General features: G+C 42.5%; 1 protein-coding gene across 3 annotated transcripts in view; it reads left to right on the forward strand.

The window, feature by feature from the left end:
• Window positions 1-798: 798 nt before the first annotated feature.
• Window positions 799-24767, forward strand: part of Ripk1 (receptor interacting serine/threonine kinase 1) — a 32329-nt gene continuing 8360 nt past the window's right edge. The window contains exons 1-7 of one of the 3 annotated variants that reach the window (XM_027409271.2): window positions 799-936; window positions 8068-8278; window positions 8955-9111; window positions 13106-13243; window positions 15142-15367; window positions 17623-17772; window positions 20894-20970. In XM_027409271.2, coding sequence (XP_027265072.1) covers window positions 8115-8278; window positions 8955-9111; window positions 13106-13243; window positions 15142-15367; window positions 17623-17772; window positions 20894-20970 — 912 coding nt within the window. In that variant the 5' untranslated portion in view covers window positions 799-936; window positions 8068-8114. Of the gene's footprint in view, window positions 937-1073; window positions 1229-4815; window positions 4941-8067; window positions 8279-8954; window positions 9112-13105; window positions 13244-15141; window positions 15368-17622; window positions 17773-20893; window positions 20971-24767 lie in introns of those variants that run through there. The other 2 variants (XM_027409272.2, XM_035442890.1) reach the window with 2 other exon arrangements.

A 24767-nucleotide genomic window follows, 5' to 3' on the forward strand; every position in this document is an offset into this window, starting at 1 on the left:
TTTGAGTCAAAGGTGAGTTTCCCATAATGCCCTATGACATTGAACATCTTTTTAATGTTATCTGCATGTTTAGGTTTCTGTTAAAATGGTTGTGAATTTTCTTAAGATGGTGGTTGTGTGCATGCATTAGTAAGACTTCTTTATCATGTCTTTTGTAATCCTCTCTCTTTCCACTAATTATCTTTTGAGAATAAGTGATCATTGCATTATCGTGCAACTTAATGACACCAGTAATAACACTTTTTGTTTTTTTTGGCCTTGAGATTTCACAATTACCATTTCAGAGGGCTACAAAATAATCACATTTCGTCCTCCACAGCCCGCCGTGGCAGATGAAGGCTCATTTGCCAGCTCTCAATCGCCACTGTCGCACTCGGTGTTTTCCAGCTGGCCAGGGTGACTCAGCCCTGACAGAGCAGCTAGGAGCACCTCTTTTCAAGGGCTCTCTCAGAACGAGCCGAAAAGCAAAGCAGAACTGGCATCGTTTCCGCGGGCAGGCCTCCGGGATCGACGTGGGAACCGTCGTGATCGGCGGAACTCACTGCCCAGCGGGCCCTGCCGCACTCACCGCCCCGGGGCGTGAGCAGAGGCGGAGACAGAGGCGGACGCAGCCTAGCGCCGCCCCACCCAGCGAAGCTCCGGTGTAGGAGGACGAGCGGACCCGGAGAGGCGTCGCGAGCGCGGGTGTCGGTGCCGCTCACCTCGCGGGGGTCGCAGGGCCGCGCGGGCGCTCAGAGAAGCGCGGTGTCCGGTGAGCCTGGGCGCGGCTGGGCGCCACTCCTGCACCGAGCTCGGTCCCTGCGTCCTCCGCACGGCCCAGGAGCCGTCCTGGCTGGGCAGCCACGGCGAGGCGCAGCTCCTGTCGCCCCTGCCCTCGGGTCGGTGTGCTCACCTGGGCCGGAGTGCCTGGCCGCGGAAAAGGAAAGTAACTCTGAGGTAAGGCAGCGCGGAGGCCGCGGCAGGGTCCGCCGCTCATTTCCTCCGCAGCTGGCTTCCCGGAAGGGGCGGCGACCGCGGGATTCCAGCGCGTGGGCCGGAGGGCGGGCCTCGTTTTCCGGAAGCGGGTGATGGGCGGGGCCGCCAGCATACCCGGAAGTCGAAAGGCGCGGGAGTTGCTGGGTGTCATCTAGCGGGAGGTTGAACTCTTTTTGAGGTGGTTTTAGCTCAAGTCGCGACAGAAAGTGGACATCTGCGCCGTGACCACGGTTGTGGAGTGACAGTGCGACAGGTGTTTCTCTTTCACTATTCTTTTGGTAGGGGTGATGGGTTATGGAAGCGTTAGTGCTCTAACAAGGTTGCCTAAATGTTTTGGACCTGCCAACCACGTTGTACTTCGGCCGCAGGGGGTTGCAGAGCTATGGGTAGCTTTCATCATTATCTCAGAGGTGAGCTAGCAAATGAGGAGCGATCCACGTCCTCAGTGAGAGAACAGTGTCAAACGTCCAAGGCTCCTCTGGTCCTCAGTGGCGTTTGCTTTTGTGGATTGCTGCAGCCCCCTCTGGGTTCTGAAGAAGATAAGCCACATCCTCTCCACCGGTGTTGGACAGAGCCTCCTGGGGTTGGATGGTTCGGTCCAGGGTGGCTCATTCTTTGCCTCTTGTAGGTCATTTTGATTTCCTTGCTCATTTATTTGGGGCAGAGTGAGGCTGTTTTAATCAGGAAATTCCACAAAAGTCCTTCAATCTTTAGAAAGCTATTAATTCTTTCTTAGCTCATGAAAACTCAATGGCAGTGTGAACTTTGAGATGTAATGATTTAGTCGTGTAATTTTGTACCCACTGGGAAGACACCACTAAGGCTTTGCTGTATATAAAAAATGAAGACTAGTTTTGTTTAAAATGAAACTTATTTTGTTTTATTACTGAAAAGTAGCAGTAACAGTTACCAACTTTAATTTTCATTTTTCTCTTTCTTTCCTGTTTTGAGCCTTGTACATAATGTTAAGTTTTCATGACTGTTGCAAACTGGGAATGGTTCTACTACTTATTAGTTCATAACATGTTAATATCACCAGTAGAATCTTGGAATTGAATCAAAAAGTATAGTTTCCCACACTTTGGTTGGATATTATTCTGGCATATGTGTCTTACTGTGAAGACATGGATAATATTAATTTTGTGTGTTTTGTTTTTCAAGACAGGGGTTTCTCTGTGTAGCCCTCGCTATCCTGGTTCTCCCTCTGTAAACCAGGTTGGCCTCAAACTTAGAACTCTGAGATCCATCCACCTGCCTCTGTCTCTCAGTCCTGGGATTAAAGGTGTGCACCACCACGCCAGCTGAGACAGGGTTTCTTTATGTAATTCTTATTATTCTAAAGCTAACTATGTAGAAGACCAGACTGGCTTTGAATTCCCAGAAATCTGCCTGCCTCTGCCTCCTTAGTGCTGGTATTAAAGGCATGTATCACTGTGCCTGGCAACAATTCGGTCTTTGCATCTGAGGTTTGATCTACATCTGGGGTTTTCAAATTTTTATTTGACTTTCTAGAAAGCAGCATGTATTAGAGAACTGAGAGTGGAAGTCTGAGAAGGGTAAGGTTTGAATCCATTCATTTCAGGTGAATCACTTAACCTCAACTTGTAGTTTCTTTATTTGTAAGGTGAAAATAGTCCTAATAAGATTAGTTCACGGGTCACAGTGTGCTAATGTATTTGATCATGCTTCATTGAATTTTATTCTAACTTTGTCTTTTGTTGATGGTTTGATTCCTTGTTCATTGCCCTGCTTGTGGACGAAGCACAGACTGTTTTAATTAAAGAATCCTGGAGATGGCTCCTGATCGTGTCACATACCTGAGTAAAGTCAGAATTCTGTTAGGGAAGACATGGGAAACAATACTCAATTGATATTCTCTCATTCCCTGATTCTCTGTCCTCCTGCTCTTATTATATATGATTGTCATTGCAAATTTAAGAGAAAATTAATTGGGTTTAAAGGGAGTCCAGCCATTGGGGGGGGGTTTGTATACACACACACACACACACACACACACACACACACACACACACACATTTCCTGAGGTAAGGTCTCACTGTGTAGTCCTAACTGACCTTGAATTCACTAAGTAAGCTTGAACTCAAATAGTGTATATTTACTATTTATATAATTTATAAATAGTACTATATTTATAATATAGTAAATAAATAAATACTATATATTTTCAAATGTAATACTATTTAATATATATATATATATATATATATATATATCCTATTTCTGCATTAATAATCATTTATCCCAAAACACTAGCAAATCCCATTGAAAAGGACATGGTATTAGTTGAAATTAGTTATGGCTTTCTATAACAGGTCAACATACCTTAGTTAATTTTTAAAGCACTGATTATCTGGCTTTCTACCTTACATTCAGTGTTTTTGCAGTCCTTGGGTCTTCCTCAGTACACTGCCCACATGGCTTTCTCAAAATACACTGCTTATAAGTTGACTGGGGCTCATCAGCACAGCACTTGACTGGCATGTGTGTGGCCCTGGGTTCTGTCTCCAGCCTGCCAGAAAACAGCAGCATAAACTTGAATCATTCAAGGGGAAAAAAATAAAAGCACGAAAGAAATAATTGAATATCCACCAAAGGAGGATTTGTGCTAAGATCAGACTAGACTAATAAAGCACAAGACTAGAGGAAAAACTGGCTTAGATCCAGAACCATGTTCCCAAAGCATAGTAGAGGCCTTCCCTAGCCCCGCCTTCTTCCCTAGCTCCACCTTCCCTAGCCCTGCCTTTTCCCTAGCTCCACCTTCCCTAGCTCTGCCTTCTTCCCTAGTTCCACACCACTGGAGGCTCTAGAGAGAAATTTCAGGAGGCCTGGCTAGGTAGGAGAGATAAGCCAGTGAGAACTATAAAGGTGAAATCATTACACTTGAATTGGCATATTTTGGGACATGGTTGTAGTTTATTTGCTGTGAGCGTGTGTGTGTGTGTGTGTGTGTGTGTGTGTGTGTGTGTGTGTGTGTGTGTGTGAATTTTTCTAGATAGGGTTTTTCTAGTTCTGACTGTCCTGGAACTCACTATGTAGACCAGGCAGGCCTGGAACTCATAGATCAGCCTCTTGAGTGCTGGAAATAAAGGCATGCACCACCACCATCCAGCAAGAATTTTGCATGGTTTATTTACCAATTTATTTCTTTTTTCTTTCTTTCTTTCTTTTTTTAAGCCTACAGCACCCAGTATTCTTAGGCAGTTCCTTTTTGTGTGTTCTTAAACATTCTTTTTTTCCCATGTGTATGTGTGTTTTACCTACATATATGTATGTGCACCACATGTGTGCTTGGTAACTGTGAAGGCTCAGATCCCCTACAAGTAGAGTTTCAGTGGTTGTGAACTGCCACATGGATGCTGAGAATCAAAACGAGGTCCTCTGCAAAAACAGCAAGCACCCTTACCAAATAAGTCATCTCTCCTCAAACATCTCTTTTTGCTTTTTTTCTTTCTGAGACAGGATCTCACTGTGTATCTCTGACTGGTCTGGAGCTCACTAAGCTTGAACTCAAATGGAATTAAAGAGTATACCACCCACACCCATAAAACATTTTCCTCCTGCCTCACATTTGAAAGATGTTAGCTGTATTTCAGAGCATGATGAGTTAGTTCTAACAGCTCTTTTGTGCATACAAATTGCTGTATATGCCTTTGCTGCTCTGTGTAACATTACTAGGAATATAATTTCTCAGTGTCTCAGGTTTGATTCCTCAAAATAAACAGCTACTGAGTTAAGGTGTGATTCTTTCAAAATATAATTTTGTTATGAATGCAATTTGTGTTTATTCTAGAAAATGTAATATAAAAAAGTATAAAGAAGAGCTACTAGCATGGTGAGCTACAGTTATAATCCCAGCACTCCAGAAGCTGCGGCAAGAGGATCACAAATCTCAAGCAAACCTAGGCACACTGGCTGAACAAAAGTACAGTGTAAATCAAATGCTGGTGAATATTTTGGTGTCTTTCCCTATGCCTTTTTTTCCTCTATGAAACTGCCATATAATCTATTTTAAAAATAATTTCAAATCTGTTTAACTGTATCCTTTATTCTTTAACAACTAAATAATTGTTTCAAAATTTTTAGCTATTAAACAGTTCTTTACCACATGCTTGGTTCTGTGAGGCACTGGGGACAGTGACCAAGCAGGTTTTTTTCTTTTGCCTCTGTAAACTTCATTAGAAACAGTTTTAAAATAACTGTTTGAGGAGAGAAGTCCAGCTCTGTAAATATCTCAACAGGAAGTCTTTAAATGCCCCCCCTCCCTGCAGGAAATGAAAGCGCATGGACACCTGGCAGACCAGCAGCCTCTAGTCTTCCCGACTAGGACTTAAAATAACGTGGCTGGGGAGAGGGACACATCGAGAGAAGGGGAAGACTTGACAGGTCCACATGCCCTAGAGCATCTGTAGGAAATGAAGAATCAGGCTTAGTTAATGTTTACACCTCTGTCTTCCCTCTATCCCATCTTCATTCTCATAGATTGTCAGTAGGGACTCACTGTGTCATTTCAATTCAATGTATAAGTCGTAGTCAAACATGTAAGCCAGTAGCTCACTGGGGCCATCTTTTACTTCAGAGAGAATGTTACCTTGGGGATAGCAGAGCCCTCAGAAACAGCCTTTACTTCGATGGGAGATGACCATTTTAGTTCCACCTCTTCTCATTAAAGACATCGTGTTGGAAGTGTTTTTTGTACACTTGGAAATGTGCCTGTGTACACAGGCCCAGTGACACAGTGGGGTTCTCGGAGCCCTGGTGCTGATTATAAACAGCGGGGATAACTGTAGCCAGAGCCATTAACCAGGCAAATGGATTTTCATGTGTTATTTTCTCATAAATTCCTTGCCAGTCCCAAGATAAGCTGTCATTTCCTTTCACAGATGAGGAAATTGAGGCTTTTAAGGAAGTAAGTTCCTTAAAGTCACAAGGCAAATGAATTAAGAGTTCATACTCATGGAAGGTCCTTGCTTGGCACTGCATCAATGGCTCCCACCAGCAAGTCTCCAGCGCCTTCCCTCACTCCTCCTCAGCCTTCATGCCCTTCATCTGGGCAGCTCTCCTTACCTCTACCCCACCACTAGTCTTCTTGCTTGGCAATGCCTGAGACATGGAGAAGATCGTTTGTCATATCCATCTGGTACCAGCTGTGCTGTAATGCCGGCGTCCTCAGGGAGCTTCTGTACAGTGTAGGAGATTCGCTTACCCAAGTGTTCTGCCGCAGGCCACTAGACAAGATCATAGGCAGCCTATGTCTGTAAGATACTATCTATTTCTTGAATGACTCTAAAATAAAAACTTCTCACCTAAAATATCCAAAACCTTTAACATGGTGTTAAGAGGATTCCCATAACATGGCCTGGAAATCAGTGGCTTTTCTGTGCTTCTTGATATTATTGAATGTCTTAGGTCTTCACCCAGAGCTGGGCTGTGTTTTCCACAGCGAACAGAAAATTTCCTCAGGAATGACAGAGCCCTCAGGAAGAGCCTTTGCTTCCATGGGAGATGACCATCATAGTTCCACTCCTCTTATTAAAGATATCACCTTGAACATGTTCTTTGTGCACTTCTTAGGCCTCCTGGGTTTTCTCTTTGGTTACTTCTTCACCTTTTAAGTACTCATGAAGAATGTACTGCAACCCATAAACCACTGTTTCCTTATGTGTTTACCTTCCTTCCTTTGGAGTGTCTGTCTTCTTTTCACAGTACTTAAAGCAGAAAAAAACAGTGCTTGAATAGGAATTGTTTATAGTGAGTCACCTTGGATGAGTGGGTGACCAGGAGGATGTTGAATTCAGCCAAGCTGCCACACTCAGCCTGGTACTGCGGCTCCATGCCTCCCCACCAAAGCACTTCTTTAAGTCCTCATTCTGAGAAACCCTGAATGTCACTCAGCAGAGATGAGCAAATCTCTGCAGTCCTCATTCTTTTTTCACATCATAGTGTGTTATTCTCTTTATATTCTTCCAGTCATGAATTTTGCTCTTAATTACTTGGAACATACTTATTTCCTATTGTTATGCAATAGACTAATTACCTAAGGTTCTCCCCAGTACTTGGTACTGCAGTCTGTTATATACACAGGGTCTAGCTCGTAGGGAATTTTTTGTTATTTATACTTTTGGAAAGAGAGTTTATGTTGAAGTAATTATGGGAGAGGATGGATTCTGTCTAGCCTGCCTTGAAGTTGTTTTGTTGGGTTTAACTTTATAATCTGAGGATGTCATCAGACTATGCTCTCTTTCTACATAAACGTTCTTCGTGTGGGGAATCCTACCCTAAAGAGAATGGCCAGAATCCTCTGAACTTAAAGCCCAAACTTATTTGGAGATGGCTCAAGGTTTTGAATTCACAGAGAATTTTTTTTAACACCTCATCCCTGGTGGTAGACACATGTATTCATTTGCTAGTGATTGCTTTTTTATTTTTTCCAATCCATCTTTCCACTAAGAAGTAGTATGCTGAGGAGCTCCAAGTGATAGGAAGGCCTCATTCCTACCCTCTTGTATTGCATACCACCTCCACTCCTAACCAAGGCCACACTGGTACAGTTGTCACCATGGGAGTAAGTCATTACTCCTTGTCCAGTGTTCAGTCTGCTTTTTGTCTCTGGGACTTCTCCTTTTCTACTGTACTAAACTGTGAATTTCAGTTATCTAACATGCGTAGCTCTTTGTGGCAGAATGTTTTAAAATTGTTCTAGTGTTCTACGCTGCCCGAAATGAAAAGTCCCCTGGAATAAAAATCACAGGCTTCTGTAACTCTTAGTTGAACAGCTCATGTTGCAGATTACACTAATCCTCAATGAAAACAAAGGCACCCCACATACGTGGTACTTTTGTGAGTTTTTGTTTCCTGAGACAGGATTTGCTGTATTGTTCAAGCTGATGTAAAACTCACTATGGAGTACAAGCTAGCCTCAAACCTTGAATCTTTCTAACTCAACCTCCTAGGTAACAGGATTCCAGGCATGTGCCACCATGTCTGGCAACATGTGGTATTTTTTGTTTTTGATTTTTAAATAATGGTCTTTTAAAATCATGCCCTGAGATATCCTCTTTGTTTTCTTTATAGGACACAGCACTAAGCAAGAACCTAAAGTGGTGTGGTGAGCATTCAAAATGCAACCAGATATGTCCTTGGACAACATCAAGATGTCATCCAGTGACCTGCTGGAAAAGAAAGATCTAGACAGTGGAGGCTTTGGGAAGGTGTCCTTGTGTTTCCACAAAAGTCATGGATTTGTCATCCTCAAAAGGGTGTACACAGGGCCCAACCGTGCTGAGTGAGTCGGGAAGAGAAATGGGTAGGCCCTATGCTAGCTGTCCACAGAAAGTAGTTATCGCCACCTGTGTGGTTCTAAATGAGCCTGGCCTGCTGAGAGACTTGACACACTGGCTATGTGACCATAACTCTTACTATTATTTTGTATGAGGACATTGGGATTAATGAAAAGATATTAATGCTTGAGAAATGTGTGGGAAAGATCACTGAAGACAGAAACCTGGGTAACAGGGGAGGCCGTGAAAAGAAAACAGAGCCATGAGTGAAAACACCTAACCTGAAATACAAAAAAGACCAATTCCATGAAGAAAAGTCCCAGTAACCTTGTAAAAGGCAGTCAGTGGAGGATTTCTCCCTCCTCAGACTAGTTTTGAGAGTAATGCCTTTTTTACTGTGTTCTCCAGCTCAGTCTCCATCAGTGCTACACTTTTTATTCATTGATTTGCATGCCGTGAGTGCCCAACTGCCTGTTCCAAAGACAGGGCGGGAGGGAGGGATACAAAGATGAAGAGAAGCCTCTCAGTCTTTTAGGACCCATCTGCCTGGAGGAGACCAGAACAGACCTGACTGTGACAAACGTCTGCAGTATGACACCCTGCAGGGACACTGGCTTCTTGGCCACCTGGGTAGAAGGTTTCGCCTCACCCTGCTCAGCCTATTGCTCTTCCTGCCCACAGGTACAATGAGGCTCTCTTGGAGGAGGGGAAGATGATGCACAGACTGAGACACAGTCGAGTGGTGAAGCTGCTGGGCGTCATCCTAGAAGAAGGGAATTACTCGCTGGTGATGGAGTACATGGAGAAGGGCAACCTGATGCACGTGCTGAAGGCCGAGGTCGGTGCCCGATGCTGGCTGCTCTTGGGGGTTCCTTTGTAGCTTTTTGCTTGGGAATTTTGTCTCATGATTTGGAGTCTCTTCTTTCTTTTTCGTTTTGTTTTTTGTTTGTTTGTTGGGGTTTTGTGATTGTTGTTTTGAGGCAGGGTCTCTCTGTTATATAGCTCTGGCTGTTCTGGAACTCAACATATAGACCAGGCTGGCCTTGAACTCATGGAGATCTACCTGCCTCTGCCTCCCAAATGCTAGGATTAAAGGTGTGCCCCACCACATCCTGGTTTAGTTTGGATTTTCTAGTTAGTACCTCTTACATCTGTGCCTCTCCCTTCCTTGGGAGCTGTCTTCCCCTCCCCAACCCTTCAAGCCTGCTGATAATTCTTTGTGTCACCATTTCAAGGTTCTCGCTTTACTGTACCTCTCGCCTCTCTGATCCACAGTTGATAGATAGACCTATCTTCATCTGAAGAATCTTCTTCTTACACGTGGTCAGTGTAAGTGATAACAAATTTGGGTTGATTGATGCAAACTTGTATGTTGTAAATGATAGTGATAAAGAACAGCATACACACTGTTGTTGACTATAAGAGGAGGTAGAAAGTTAGCGATTGTACTTTTAGACCATTTAAGAAGTTACTATAGGTTAAATCTAGACTATAAACCACAGCAACGTGAAATTTAAAAATGGAAGAACTGAATTCATGAAAATGAGAAAAGTTTTTAAAGTTTCTGTACCTATTAGGATCTGAGTCTTGTGTCAGTTCTCCAGGAGCCCATAGCTGATACAACACAGGCAAGTGCTAGAGGTGGAAAGAGCTAGTGAGCGTATGATGGGATGGTGTTTGATGGGCACACCGTTACCTGCTGTGGGACATAGGTAAGGAGCCGGCTCCATCCTGAGCTAGATGAGAAAGGCTTACTGCAGAAGGCCAAGTGGAAGCAGACAACTGGAGGGTAAGCCTTCCTGACACAGAGAATGCCGTGTGTGAAAGAGATAGAGGATGCCAGTTTGTAGAACTGCCAGTTACCCAGAAGACAGATTTCGTATAAGGGGCTGAAGCATTTGGCTGCCTTTGTGGCAAATATTTTCCCTCCCTCCATCTCCCTACACCTTACAACTGCCAAATTACAGCAGATCTCTCAGAAATATGAACACCCATGGGAAGAGTAATAGATGATACACATGGCATTGTAGTTTGACCAGATGGTTCTCATAGTCCAACCCAGGTAAAGTCAGCCATGTGACAGCAGTAGGCATCTTGTTCCAGAGATAAGTCGTCTATGATGGAAGGCATTCTGTGGGCTCAGCCAATGATAAACTTCACAGGATAAAACCCAGGAAAAGTCAGGAACCTAAGAGAAGCAAGAAGAGGTTGGGTTGGGGGACAACCATACTTGCTAACAAGGCTTTCTTGAAAGTATACCAATGAAGACGGAAACAAATCTCTGCTGCTATTTTTAATTAATCAATTAATTTTTGTAAACAAGGTCAATAGCAATGCTGTTGTCAGCTGAAGTGATTCTTTTGCCTCAGCCTCCTCAGTATCTGGCACTATAGGTGTGTACCACCACACCCAACCTTCTGCTATCTTTTATAGTGTGGTGGTCAAGCTATTGATGCTTTGGTTCATTTATAGTGTAATGTGGATAAAGATGTTGTCTTAGGTTGGGTTTCTGTTCCTGTGAAGAGACACCATGACCACAGCAACTATTATAAAGGAAAACATTTGATTAGGGCTAGCTAGTTTCAGAGGTTTAGACCATTATTGTCATGGCAGGAAACATAGCGTCATGCAGGGAGATTTGGTGCTGGAAAAGGAACTGAGAGTTCTATATCTTGATCCACAGATGGTAGGAGACTGTGCCACACTGGGCGATCATAAGAGATCTCAAAGCCCATCCCCACAGTGACACACTTCCTCCAATAAGGCCACACCTTCTAATAGTGCCAGTCCCTCTGAGCCATGCCTTCAAGCACATGAGTCTATGGGGTCCATACCTATTCAAACCACCACAGATGGAATGAAGGCTGTGATTTCATAGGACTTGAGAATCTAAGTTCCATCACCTTGACCTTCTCCTGTGAGTCAGTAACACACACACATAGCTTCTAGGAACAGTTCTTTCTGTAAGCTGGCTCTTGTATTGAGAAAAACTGAAATTTTACCACTAAAATATAAATGTGCATTTTTAAAATAATGACGTCAAGATTGATCTAAGTAAAGTATTATCTTAAGAATGACCTGAGATCTTAAGTGTCTGCTGCCAGGTCACATAAAACAAACAAACAAACAAAAAAACTGAATGGACTCTAGCATAGCTTTAGAATCAGTCTTGTGGCAGAGATGCTTATGTTGCTGTCAGCAGTGTGAACATAACTTCCTTGTACTCGTTTTTTCTCAATGTCATTTCATATTCCTATTTCCCTGACATTATTCTTATATTTAATGTAAATAACAATGTCATGTCACATGAGTATGCAAGGGAAATGTTTGTGCATTTTTCTGTTCATTCAAACGTTCTAGACATCATTTTAGGCACACAGAGGCAATCTTTGTAGTAGTGGCAGAAATGGAAATAATAATAATAAATGTAATTGTTTACAAGGAGCATGATTTCATGTTCTTGTAAACATGAGTTTTTATTACATAATGCACTAGACATAAAGGATATTGTAGAGTGAATAAAATATCAAGTGGTCTCTGGATATTCTTTTATAAATTATCTTTAAAAGTTAAAATATTTCATTTCCCTCCTTCCCTTTTCTCCCTTCAATACCTCCCATGTATCCCCCCCCCCAACTTCCCTCAATTGCTTTCTAATTCATGGCTTCTTTTGTTATTTATTTTATACATTCCAACTTCAGTTTCCTCTCCCTCTTGTTCCCCAAGACCTTCCCCCCACCTCCTCTTTACCCTCCACCCCCACCCCAGCCATTCTTTCTACCTTTCTTTCCAGAAGAGGGCAGGCCTCTAATGGATATTGACCATACATGACTTATCAAGTTACAGTAAGACTACCTACCTTCCTAGTGTTAAAGCTGGACAAGGCAACCTAATAGGGGGAAAATGAACGCAAAAGAGCCAGAGATAGCCTCTGTTCCCACCGTTAGGAGTCCCACAAGAAGACCAAGCTACACAACTGTAACTTGGGTTGGTGTCCCAATCCCTCCACTGGAAGTCTTAACCTGGTTATAGAAGATGGCCAATTCAGGCTCTCTTATCTCCCGTTGCTAAGGATCTTAGCTGGGTCACCCTCTTAGGCTTCTGGGAGTTTTCATTGCACTAGGTTTCTAAATGCCCCCAAATCCAGTTGTCTCTTGCAGTATTTTCTTCCTCTATCCTCCTCACTCATGTTCCCATCCCCCACCCACCCATCCACCATCAATGTCTGTTCTGTTTCCTCTTCCCAGAGAGATTCATGCCTCCTCCCTTGCACCCTCCTTGTTACTTAGCTTCTCTTGGTCTGTGGATTGCAGCGTGACTGTCCTTTACTTTACAGCTAATAGCTGCTTCTGAGTGACTACATACCATGTTTTTCTTTTTGGATCTGGGTTACTTCACTCAGGAGGATTTTTGTTGTTGTTGTTCCATCCATTTGCCTGCATATTTCATGATGTCTTTGTTTTTAACAGCTGAGAAATACTCCATTGTATGTACCATAGTGGTGCATGTGGGTGGATTTGCTGAAGGAGGAGGAGGCAGGAGGACCAGTGACTTCTCTTTTTTTTTTTTTTTTTTTTTTTTTTTACAGTATTTTTATTTGCATCCAGAATGGCATAGAAATTTTTTTTTAGATTTTTTTGCACTGAACAAAATCCTGCATTAGTATCCCATTGGCCCTGAAGTGGAATCTTTTTTGAAAGGGGCTTGTTTCCCAGGGACTGAGGTGCTGCAGACCACCTGATGGGAGAAACCTGCTTACACAAACCTTGAGCTCATGTCCCACCATCTTGGCTGTAGTAGTTACTCCTTTTCCATTTAATGTGTTGTTTCAGATCAGTGTCCCGCTTTCTGTAAAAGGAAGGATAATTTCGGAGACCATCGAAGGAATGTGCTACTTACATGACAAAGGTGTGATACACAAGGACCTGAAGCCTGAAAACATCCTCGTTGACCGTGACTTTCACATCAAGGTAACCCACAACCTATTCTTTGAGACAGCTGAATAATTGTAGCTTGAATTTTCCTCTGGAAATCCATTCCTGTAGATGATAATGATAAAGGGGGACCTAGCTCAGCACTGAGCAGGATGGTGCTGCTGCAAGGCTGCCATGGTATGAAAGGGCAGGTGCAGGCGAGCTTGGTTTGGGAGTTAACGAAGGATACAGTGATGAAAAAAGTCTCATTCCTGGTTCCTGGGTTTTGCTTCCCTCTGGATAGACTTGGGCATGGAAGCACCCGAGGGTTTCTGTCTTCTCTCTGGAATGGGCTGTCTGCTAATTATTTTTCCCAGGAAATCTTGTGACTAAGGCTGTTCTACCCTGGAGATAAAGGGAGAATGGAAATGTGTGGAAAATGTTCTTAGAATTCAGAAATGGCTTCAGAGTCACAGCAGCAGTAAATCAGCCACTTTGGCCTCAGAATCCTCTACTTGTGTACCTAGGGATGTGATTCAGCTTGTCTCGAACATCTTGGGCTCAGTTCTGGCACCCCAAAACAAAGACCTCTGCTTTGACAGCTTGTTTATTTCTATTTTCATTTAAAAAATCAATTTCCTTTTGAAAACTCTTTTTGTTAAGCAAAGGTAATAAGAAAAAGGACACACATCTTTCACTTACTCAGGGGCTGCATTTAACTAAGGGAAACAATAGCACATGTGATTAGTCTTGGCAGCTAGACTCCAAGCTGGAGATTGAAAGGGGACTAAATAGCTCAGGGACAGAGTCCTGAGTGTCATCCCCAGAGCCACACCAATAAGAAACAAAAAGAACCTGAAAATGTGTAGCAATGGATAAAAACCAGGACCTGCCTTTAAGATCCTCATCTGACACCATTTGTGTCTTGGTCGGTTAGTAATCCCAGTGTCTTTTAAGACTATTCCTTCTTTCAATTAACAACTTACCCCTTGCATTCTGGGTTAAAGTCTCTGAATGTCAGGTAAGCACATGACAGAAGGGCTTCCCCTTGGATTCTTCCAAAACTGTCCTGCTCTGCCATTTCTCCCTGCCGCTCTCTTCTCTGTGTCTGACTTTGTTATCTTTCTCTGCCTTTATATGTTTTTCGATTTCTTTCTCTCCATCCTGTTTTCTCTTAGGTTCAGGCTGCCAACTCAAAACAAGTAGCAGCAACGGTCTCACCCTCAGGGTGGCTTTGGGATGCTTGGAAGCACAGCCATGATCCTCTGGATGCTATTGGGCAAATAGAAGGTGCTAACACAGCCATGATCCTCTGGATGCTATTAGGCAAATAGAAGGTGTTAACAGCTGTGGTCCTCTGGATGCTACTGAGCACATAGAAGGTGTTAACACAGCCATGGTCCTCTGGATGCTACTTGGCATATAGAAGGTGTGGTAACCAGTCTCCATCTTCCCCAGAAAAAAAACAAAAAAAAAATGCAAAATAAATGAGAAGTTAGCACAAACATGGTTTCATTGTCTTGTCCCCAGTCTTCTTATTAATTAAGAATTAGATGTGAAGGGCCCAGCAAGGTGGATCAGCTAATAAAGGTACTTTCTGCCAGCCAAGCCTGAAAACCTGAGTTTAAAGCCTAGTAAATAAAGAGAAAGGACTTCTGCAAAATTGTCCTCTGACTTTTATACATACATCTTGGCTTGTGTGCCCCCCATAAATAAATAAATAAATGTTTAAAAATAAACTTTGGGAATTGAGATGCCAGAACTTTACATGAACATTCTGAGTCTTTATGAGTCTATTGAGAAGTAACTATTCTAGATAGCTCAGTGTAACCATTAGAAAATTGACTGTTCCATACATGTACTGGATAGTCCCCAGATTTTATTTCATAAAGATCAAGCTTAATTTACTTGTAACCTTCATGCAGTAAATTCTGTTGGCCCCACCTCTTTTGCAGATAGCTGATCTTGGTGTGGCTTCCTTTAAGACATGGAGTATACTGACTAAAGAGAAACACAACAAGCAGAAGGAAGTGAACAGCATCTCTAAGAATGGAGGCACCCTCTACTACATGGCGCCTGAACACCTGAGTGACATCAATGCAAAGCCCACAGAGAAGTCAGATGTGTACAGTTTTGGCATTGTACTTTGGGCAATATTTGCAAATAAGGAGCCCTACGAGAGTAAGACAATTTTAGATGTGGGATTTTGATAGAAATCAAAATGTTACATGAGGGTTGGTGAGATGGCTCAGCATGTAAAAGCATTTACCACCAACCCTGACAACCTGAATTCAATCCAAACTCCAGGACTTACATGGAGAAGGAGAGAAGTGACTTCCAAAAATTTGTCTTCTGTCTTCCATATATGCACTGTGGCACCCAGATATATCTCCTCTCTCTTTCTTCCCCTCTCTCCTCCTCTCCCTGACTTCCTGCCTCGCCCCCCCCACACACACACACTAATTTTTTAAATGTAATAATTTTTTAAAACTTTTACATAAAATAGTGGCCTTCAGTGAATTCTGTTAAAAATCCATGATTATTTCTTAAAGGCTGGCTCTGCATCTGATTTATTCACTGCTAGTATCTTTAGCACGCACGCGCGCACACACACACACACACACACACACACACTCACACACACACACACGCACGCACGCACGCACGCGCACACACACACACACACACACACACACACACACACACACACACACACACACACACACACAATGCCTGGATGTAATCAGGAGACTCTTGTTTAATTAGTCATCCCAGTTTAGGATAAACTCATCAGGTGGATTGACCCTTTTATCTTTACAGCTTGGGAGTTGCTGTAAAACTCCAGGATTGCTCCTGGAGTAGGGATGGCCTTTCATACTACTAGGCATGTATCCCGTACTTGATTCTATTTGTGAATGAACCTTTTTCGTTACCTACTGTGAACACTCCAGTCAGTTGAGAATATAAAGGTGAATAAGTCTTTGTGAAGAGGCACAGTCATCCTTGGGTTTGGTTAAGCATGGAAAGGAGTGGCTCCTTTCTATAAACAAAGATTATCAACACCAGTAGATTAGGGATCATCAGCTCTGCTGATGCCTCTTAAATCTTAGTCTCTGACCATGACCAAGACATCCACTAGCCTATTAGACCCAACACATATACCTCAGGAACCTCCAAAGCGGCACCCCAACAAGCTCCCAAGTTTACCACCACTCTTCCATAGCTCCCTGTGCTCACCACCCGTACTGAGTTGCACAATAAGCAGCTTCACCTGAGACTCAACATTGTCTCCCTCTCCCACATCCAATAAAACCTCAAAACCTGAATTCAGCAACTAGGGATAGAACTCGGTGTTACAGCACTTGTCTAGCATCTTGTAGAGGCCTGGTTCAAGCCCTAGCACTGCCTGAAAAACAAACAAACATGAATTCTGTGAACATCTCTCCACTAGCTTCCTTATTTCTGCTGCAGGATCCTTGAGCCTTCCACAATCAGAAAGCAGCCAAGATAGTCATCTTAAAAGGCAGACGGGACAGGGTGAAGAGCTGGTTCTATGGTTAAGAGGCTGTTCACAGCTGTCTGTAATTCCAGTCCCAGGGTATCTGACATCCTTTTCTGGCTCTATGGGCATTGGATACATGTGATGCACAGACATAGTGCAGGCAAAACACCCATACACATAAAATAAAAATCAAGGAAATAAAAAGTTTTTAAGGCAGAGAGGATCATCTTGGCTATTTAAAATCCTTGAAAGACTCCCATAGCCTTCAAGTTTCCCAGTGTAAAGTATGAGGCCATTTCTGGTTCCACCCTGGCTTCTCTCCACCCTCCTCTCTGTCTTTGCCTCACGTCAGTGTGCCCACTTACACTGGGCACAGGTCACTGGTGCATATGATTTCTGTCATTCCCACCCTATCAGTTTCCTGCTGCCCTAGCTTGGAGTCTCCCTCAGGAGTCCTCCTTCCTGGTCCTTTACCTTGATAACACCTCCTTTTCTGACTCAGGAAAATCTTCTCAGACATTCTGTTCTCCACCATATTTGCTACTTGAGTGTCAGTTGTCAGTGTGTATTTTAAGTCACTCTCATTAAATTGAGCTTCTTAAAGCCCAGACCATCCTGGTTTTGCCTCTGTATTGAACTCTGGGGAATGCCCTGACTTTACCCATGGATTTTGTTTGTTGTGAAAAAGTAGCTTGGTTTTGAATTTTGTCTCTCATCTGCAAAAGTCAAAACCTCATTCTGTCATCTCTACAATAGACTCTGATAACTCCTTGTCACAGGCTATTGCTCTATGGAGTGAGATGAGACAGCCATGGGAAAAGCATATACTAGGTAGAGACAAAATAGCGGTAGGTATTGTTCATGTCCTGTCATCTTCCTTCCTGAGAGTAGAGTAGGACCGAGAACCCCAACTGAAGCTTATCCCTCTTTGCAGACGCCATCTGTGCTGAGCAGCTCTTGATTTGCATAAACTCTGGGAACAGGCCAAATGTGGAGGACATCATTGAGCACTGCCCAAGAGAGATCATCAGCCTCATGGAGCGGTGTTGGCAAGCAGCCCCAGAGGACCGGCCAACATTCCCTGGTAAGAGCAGGTTGTGTGCCTTTCAGGATGCATCCCATATGGTGACACTTCAGTAAAGTGAGACTGGTAGTTTAGTTACTTTTCCTATAGCTGTGACAAAATACAGGACAAAAGCAGCTTGAGGGATGGGCTCCACCCATTGGTCCAGATCTCGTCAGTGGCTTGGCTTTTCCAGTGGCTTTTCCCCTGTTCTGAGGCTGTCTACTCCTCCTGCTTCTCCTAAATGATACCTTTACTACAGTAGGAGACTTGGGGATTCTAAGAGCTGCCTGCCGTGTGTGTGTGTGTGTGTGTGTGTGTGTGTGTGTGTGTGTGTGTGTGTGTGTGTGTGTGTGTTTGTCTATGTTTTCTTGTGGGTAGTATTTCCCCTTGTGTTTCTATAGTTATTCTCAGTATTTTGTCTTTGCCTTTCTCAGGTTAGTTATTTTGTTTTAGTGTAGATTTCTGTTTCTTTGTGCTGGGGTTTGCTTGGTTTCCTGAACGTATAGGTTTTTCCTTGTTCAATATTTCACAATCTTCCAACTGTTTCTTCATTTGAGTGCCTTTTCAGCTCCACCTCCTTCCTTTTGTCTTCTAGAGCTCCAATGACATAAATACCAGATGTTGGTTGTGGTACCACAGATCTCTGCTGCTCTACTCTTTGTTTCTGATGAACTTTCCCTCTCTTCTTTACATTAGGCAGCTCACGGATTATTCTCTGCTCCTTCCATTTCACTTTGAAACCCTTACTGAGCATTTTGTTTTGGTTATTGTGTTTTTCAACTCTAGAATTTGTGTGTGTGTGTGTGTGTGTGTGTGTGTGTGTGCGCGCGCGCGAGCACACGCCAAACATCAACCAAGGGCCTTAAGCATGCTTATCTCACACTCTACTGCTGACCTGTACTTCCTACAATCTTTTCCAGTCTTCATTTGTTTCAGCAGGGTTATATTTCCCTGAGCCATTATACTGTTTTAATGTCATTGGCAGGTAATGCTAGTGTTTCTGTTATCTCAACGTTGACATCTGTTTTAGTCCTTTTGTCAGCTAGTGTAGAGTCTTTCTGGTTTACTGTAGGGAGTGTTTTTCCTATTAAAACTTATGCACTTTGTATCTTCAGTATGCTTCCTGTTAATGATGTTTTCTGATGCTACTTTAGCAGGGGGAATAGTGACCAGTACCTTACTAATGCAAAGTGAAGTTCCAAGGTCCCACTCAGCCCCATCAATGGTGGAGGCAAAGGCTCTGGTGCTGCTGGCCTGAGTTAGAGATCCAACAGAGTCCATGAAGTTCCCATCTCCACTGAAGTGGAGAGCCCTCATAACCACTGGAAAGTGACAAATGCCCCTGCTGTCTCTACAAGGCTTTCTCAGACATATTGCCAATGCAGAGAAAGGGAATATCTTATTACCAGGCTATTCCCATTACCTGCTGATGATACGGGATTCCTCTTTGATCTCTTTTATTATCCAGGAAAGCCCCTCACCAGGTTGGAAGTTGTCTTAGTTACTGCCCTATTGATGTGATAAGATACCAGAACCAAGGCAAATTATAGAAAAGGAGTTTGTTGGGGCTTACAATTGCAGATGACTAGGACTACCATGGCAGAGAGCATGCCCACAGTCAGGCAGGCAGACAGGCATGGTGCTAGAGCATTAATAGAGCTCACATCTTGAGACATGATCTAAAGAAGAGAGAGTTAACTGAGAATGGCTTGGGCTTTTGACACACCTCCTCCAACAAGGCCACACTTTCTAATCCTGCCCAAACAGTTCCACCAGCTGAGGACCAAGCATTCAAATATGTGAGCCCCTGGAAGGCCATTCTCATTCAAACCACCATGGAAATCTAGGCTGTCCACTGAGTTTATGGGAATAGGGTGAAATCATGGTTGTTTTCTGTGGTGTAAGCTGGTTAGTAGAGTGATCACCAACCAAAAGGTTTTGTGTGCTAGTAGTCTGCCCTATGCTTAGTCCCCTGGCTAGAAAGAGCAGGCTTTTGTCATTGTTTTGCTGTTATTTGTGACTGATGATATTGCTGGGTTGCTTGCTTTTCAGATTAAATATGGGATGTATGAGGCAAAAAGAAAACACAGCAAACTTACTCTCATGTGTTTTCACAGACCCTGAGGTCCAAGCCACCCTGTCTATCTTTCTTCCAGGGTATCCATATGTTTGTTATGTATATAACTTCTAGGATGTTTTATTGTACTTTGCAGGAAAAATATGGCTAGTCTATTTTCCTAGAAGAGAAGATTTTGTGTTTTCTTTTGTTAAGATAGGACCTCACTCTGTAGTGTAGGCTACCTTGGAACTCATATGTAATCTAGCCTAACCTTGAGTTTGTGACAGTCCCTCTGTCTCAGCCTTGCAAATTCTGGGATTATATGCATCCTTCACCATGTCCAGCAATACCCCCACCCCCACTCTAGTAACTCTAGCTTTGTAGTGCCAGAAAGACAGAAAACATGGAATTCAGTCATCCTTATTCACTTGGAGATTACGTCACATCACAGGACTTTGTGCTGTGGCCAGAGCAAGGCACACTGTTCTGCTGGAGCCAGGGATTGCAAGTGTTAACCCTATTCTGTCTACCTGGCATTGAGCTCTGGTCTCTTCATCAAAGTCACTGATTTGGAACTGCAAACTTTATTTCATTTCTTTGTCTACACACTATGGTAAGTGACTTAAAAATAATAGATTATTAATACTTAACTTTTTTAATTAAGAAGTTTAGGGGTCTGGGAAGATGGTCCTGTTGGTAAACTGTCTTGAAAGCAGGAGGACCTGAGTTGATATTCTTCCTCCCCCCCCCCCGCGCCACCCCCTGACAAAAAAACCCAATTGTGATGATAAGTACTTGGGATTCCAGTTCTGGGGAGGGGGAAACAAGCAGATCCTGAAGCTCACTGGCCAACCAGATTAGCCTTGGCAAGGTCCAGGCCAGCAAGAGACCCTGTCTCAAAAAGCAAGGTGGATTGCAGCTGAGGGATAGCTAAGGTCTTCTTGGGGCCTCCACACACACTCACACACGTGAGCATACACACACTCATTTACAAACATGCTCTCTTGTGCTCATACACGCATGCGCACACACATACACAGACACAAGATAAGAAATTTAAAGGATTATTTTTTCATACAGGCATTGAAGAAGAATTTAGGCCTTTTTACTTAAGTCAATTTGAAGAATATGTAGAAGAAGATGTGGCAAGTTTAAAGGTGAGTGATATAGCAAGAACCCAGAACAGCAGCATACCGAAATGCATTATCAAGCGTCAAGCATGGAAGCAAAAGCAATGTAATTTGTTACTGAGTTAAAAGTAAGCTAGCTTAGGGAATACAGGAAACAAAACTAGCAATCGTATGAAGTTTCATGTTAGCAGTTGGGCTGGTTTCTCCATTGAAATGTGTGAAGCTAGAGAAAAATATATATACAAAATACAAAAAAAAAGAAAAAAGAGAAGAAAAGACACCCAACATAGAAGAGACTAGAAATTATTACAAGTGAGTCAATCATTCTGAGGAATTTATTTAAAAAAAAAAGAAAAAAGAAAAAAAAACCTTCCTGGGGATATGGCCCAGTGATAGATCATGCATGAGACTTTGAGTTCTGTTGCCAGCACCACAAAACAAGCAAATAATCACACATCCAACAACAACAACAACAACAAATTCACCAAATAGGAAGAGAACAAAAACATACAAAGAAATAAAAATGCTAACCCACAAGCTAATGCCAAGGGAGGAGTTGTGGAGAAGCAAGCAGGCACCGCTGGGAACAGTCATTTGAGAACCACATGCATGCTGTCAAGAAAAGCTAGTTCCTCCATGTACTTCCTCTGTGCTAAGTTCTCAGTGGCGACAGCATCTAAGGCTGAAGTGGGGAGTTCTGAAGTAAGAGAGATATATTAAAGTCCAGTTTCCTAAAGCCAGCCAGCTGAGAGGAACCGAAACCTGCATACACATCTGCACACACATACACACACACACACACACACACACACACACACACACACACACACACACACACACTCCTTAGTCACCACTGTGCTGCCATAACTGTCTTAGGGTCATACACCTGCAGATTCGAAAAGGAAACTTCAGTAAATAAACCAAGCAAGCAAACTGATTTTCAAGGAAGAAGTAGGTGGGTGAGTAGGGGGTAGGTAGGTATAGAAACTAGCAAGAATTTACAGACTTTGTAGGGATGCTTACACTATAAAAGGGACAAATAATCAAGGTAGCCTGGCGTTGGCGGCCCACGCCTTTAATCCCAGCACTCGGGAGGCAGAGGCAAGTAGATTTTTGTGAGTTCAAGGCTAGCCTAGTCTCTAGAGCGAGTGCCAGGATAGGCTCCAAAGCTACACAGAGAAACCCTGTCTCGAAAAACAACAACAACAAAAAAACACCAAAAACAAAACAAAACAAACAAACAAACAAACAATAACAAAAATGCAGAGACAAAATACTGAAGTCACTAAATCACCAAAGAGAATGCTCAGCCAGCAACTGCATCAGAAAAGTAACCCTACCAGTAGCAATGGAAATCAAACCATACCAGTTAATACAGAGTATCTACAGATGGGCAAACATGGAGAAACTTTTCAAAAAGACATGAGTAAAAGGTAAATAAATGTTGGCATATGGTTATGAATTGAAAAAGGCATATAATCTGATAAAGCTGTTGTTAGCTTTCTTAATGTCATTAATGTATAGAGCACAAACCTAACGGAAAAATCTCACCCAAATTCTGCAGTGAACTCAACAAGTTTTAAGTTGGTGTCAGGAAAAAAGAAACAATCACACCTACCCCAGAAACTGATGAAGTAAATAAAACAATGTTTTTGAATAAGAATCATCATCAGAAGAAATACCATGTCACTGACCAACAAATTTCAGAACTGTATCTGGTATTGCAGAAAAACAAATTAAATCACAATTTTTTATCCCTAAGATTACCACTTTTGAATAATTGGTAATACTAAGTGTTGGTAAATACAGACTTCTCAATCACCTATCAGGCATTATAAAAACTGGTCCTCACGTGTGTTCAAAGTGATAGAAAACTGTCCATGCATGCATACTCACAACCTTAGGAGCCCATCCTAGCATGCACACTCAAAAATGTAATTTCAAAGGTTGCTTATGCTATAGTTGATCTAAACCCACATAACTAATATTGAGAACAGGTGAAAATGAAGTGAAATGATACAGAAGGCTCTTCAAGACTTGTTAATGAAAATAAGTAGTCACTGAAAAGCTATTGTGTTTCCCTTTGTATTAATAGTGTGTGTGTGTATGTATTTGTATATGTGTATATGCATTTGCATGCTTTGGAATGTGCATGCCAGTACCTAGAGGGAGAAAAGGGCTAGACATCCCACTCTGAATAAGGGTTCCCCATAGAGAACAGACTAGAGGGCTGGAAGGAACAGCACACAGAGATGACTCTGCATGTTCTGCATTGTGTGAATTTTCAAAACTCTTACTTAAATTCATTGTGTAATGAAAAATAACTATAAAAAGAAAATCACTTTTACAAAATGTTAAAAATGGGGAAACTGCTGGACATGGTAACACACACCTTTAATCCCAGCCCTTAGGAAGCAAATGCCAGTGGAGCTCTGAGTCTGAAGCCAGCCTGAACTATATAAGTGAGTTCCGAAACAACCTAGGACCACATAGGAAGATCCTGACTCAAACAGAGCAAACATAAAGCTACATTTCATGACAAATAAAAGCAATATTTAAAGCACTAGAAGGTGGACATACTAATGGCTGTGACATTCCTTCCCAAGGCATGTGTTTTTTTTCAGCGGCTAGTTTTGAATGGCTTACTGATGTGAGCAAAAATACAAGTGTAAGTAGAAAAAAACCATGAAGGAAAGTTACAGAATGTTAACCTCATTCCTTTGGTAGGATTTTGAAAAGTATGATTTCCTACATTTTCACATTTTCTTTAATAAAAATGTTATTTAACATACAGAAGAAAATTTTCTCTCTCACACCCCCCCCAACCCTGATCCTAGGGATTGATCTTATCATCAGTGCCTCATGCATGCTAGGCAAGTACTCTATGACTGAGCTGTATCTCCACCCCAATTATCTATTTATTGTGATAAAATTGACTTTTCTAGCCATTTTTAAGTATACAGTTCAGGGTTGCACAGCCATCACCACTTTCTATTTCTAGAATTTTATCAACCCAAACACAAATTCTACTTACTAAATAACAAGTCCCTATTTCTCCTCCCCCAGCGGTCTTTAATCTCTGTCTCTGAATTTGCCTTCTAGGTAGCCCATAGGAATAAACCCATATGGTGTTTTTCCATTTGTAGAAACGTTTTACTTACCAGACCATTCATTTTGTTGCTGAAAATATCCCACTGTGTGTATGATACCACATTTGTCTGTGCAGTCATCTGTTGATAGATGTCAGAGTTGTTCATCCCTGTGAGCTATTGTTGAATGATGCTGTGGAAACAGTGGTGTACAGGTTTTGTGCCAAGCATGTGCTTTCGGTTCTTTTTGGTATTTACCTAGGAATGAGATAGCTAGGCCATATAGACATCGGAGCCTTTACACCATTATCCATGGCATCTGAAGTGTCTCCCCATTCTCCACCAGCAGTGTACAAGAGTTCAGTTGCCATAGTCTCACACAGAAACATACTATTTTTATGTTGTTCTGCTTTAGCCATTCTGTTCAACTTGAAGTGGCATTTCCTGGTTGTTGAGCGTCTTTCCCATGCTAATGCTTGCTCCCATTAACTTTCTTCTTTGGAGAATGCAGTTTTTCCACATTGAGGGTGTTTGTTGTTTTAGTTTTAAAGAGCCAAAGCATTATCTCCAACTCATGATTCACCTGGCTCAACCCCATGTGCTGGGGTTATAGACATGTCCCACCACCATGCCTGGCTAAAATAATTTGTGTTTGGGATCCAACCAGGACTTTACACATGCTGGGCAGTATTCTACCATTGTGTTATATCCCCAGACCTCCATTTGCTGGTTTCT

Source organism: Cricetulus griseus, chromosome 3 (genome assembly GCF_003668045.3).
Source record: "Cricetulus griseus strain 17A/GY chromosome 3, alternate assembly CriGri-PICRH-1.0, whole genome shotgun sequence".
NCBI classification, from domain to species: Eukaryota; Metazoa; Chordata; class Mammalia; order Rodentia; family Cricetidae; genus Cricetulus; species Cricetulus griseus.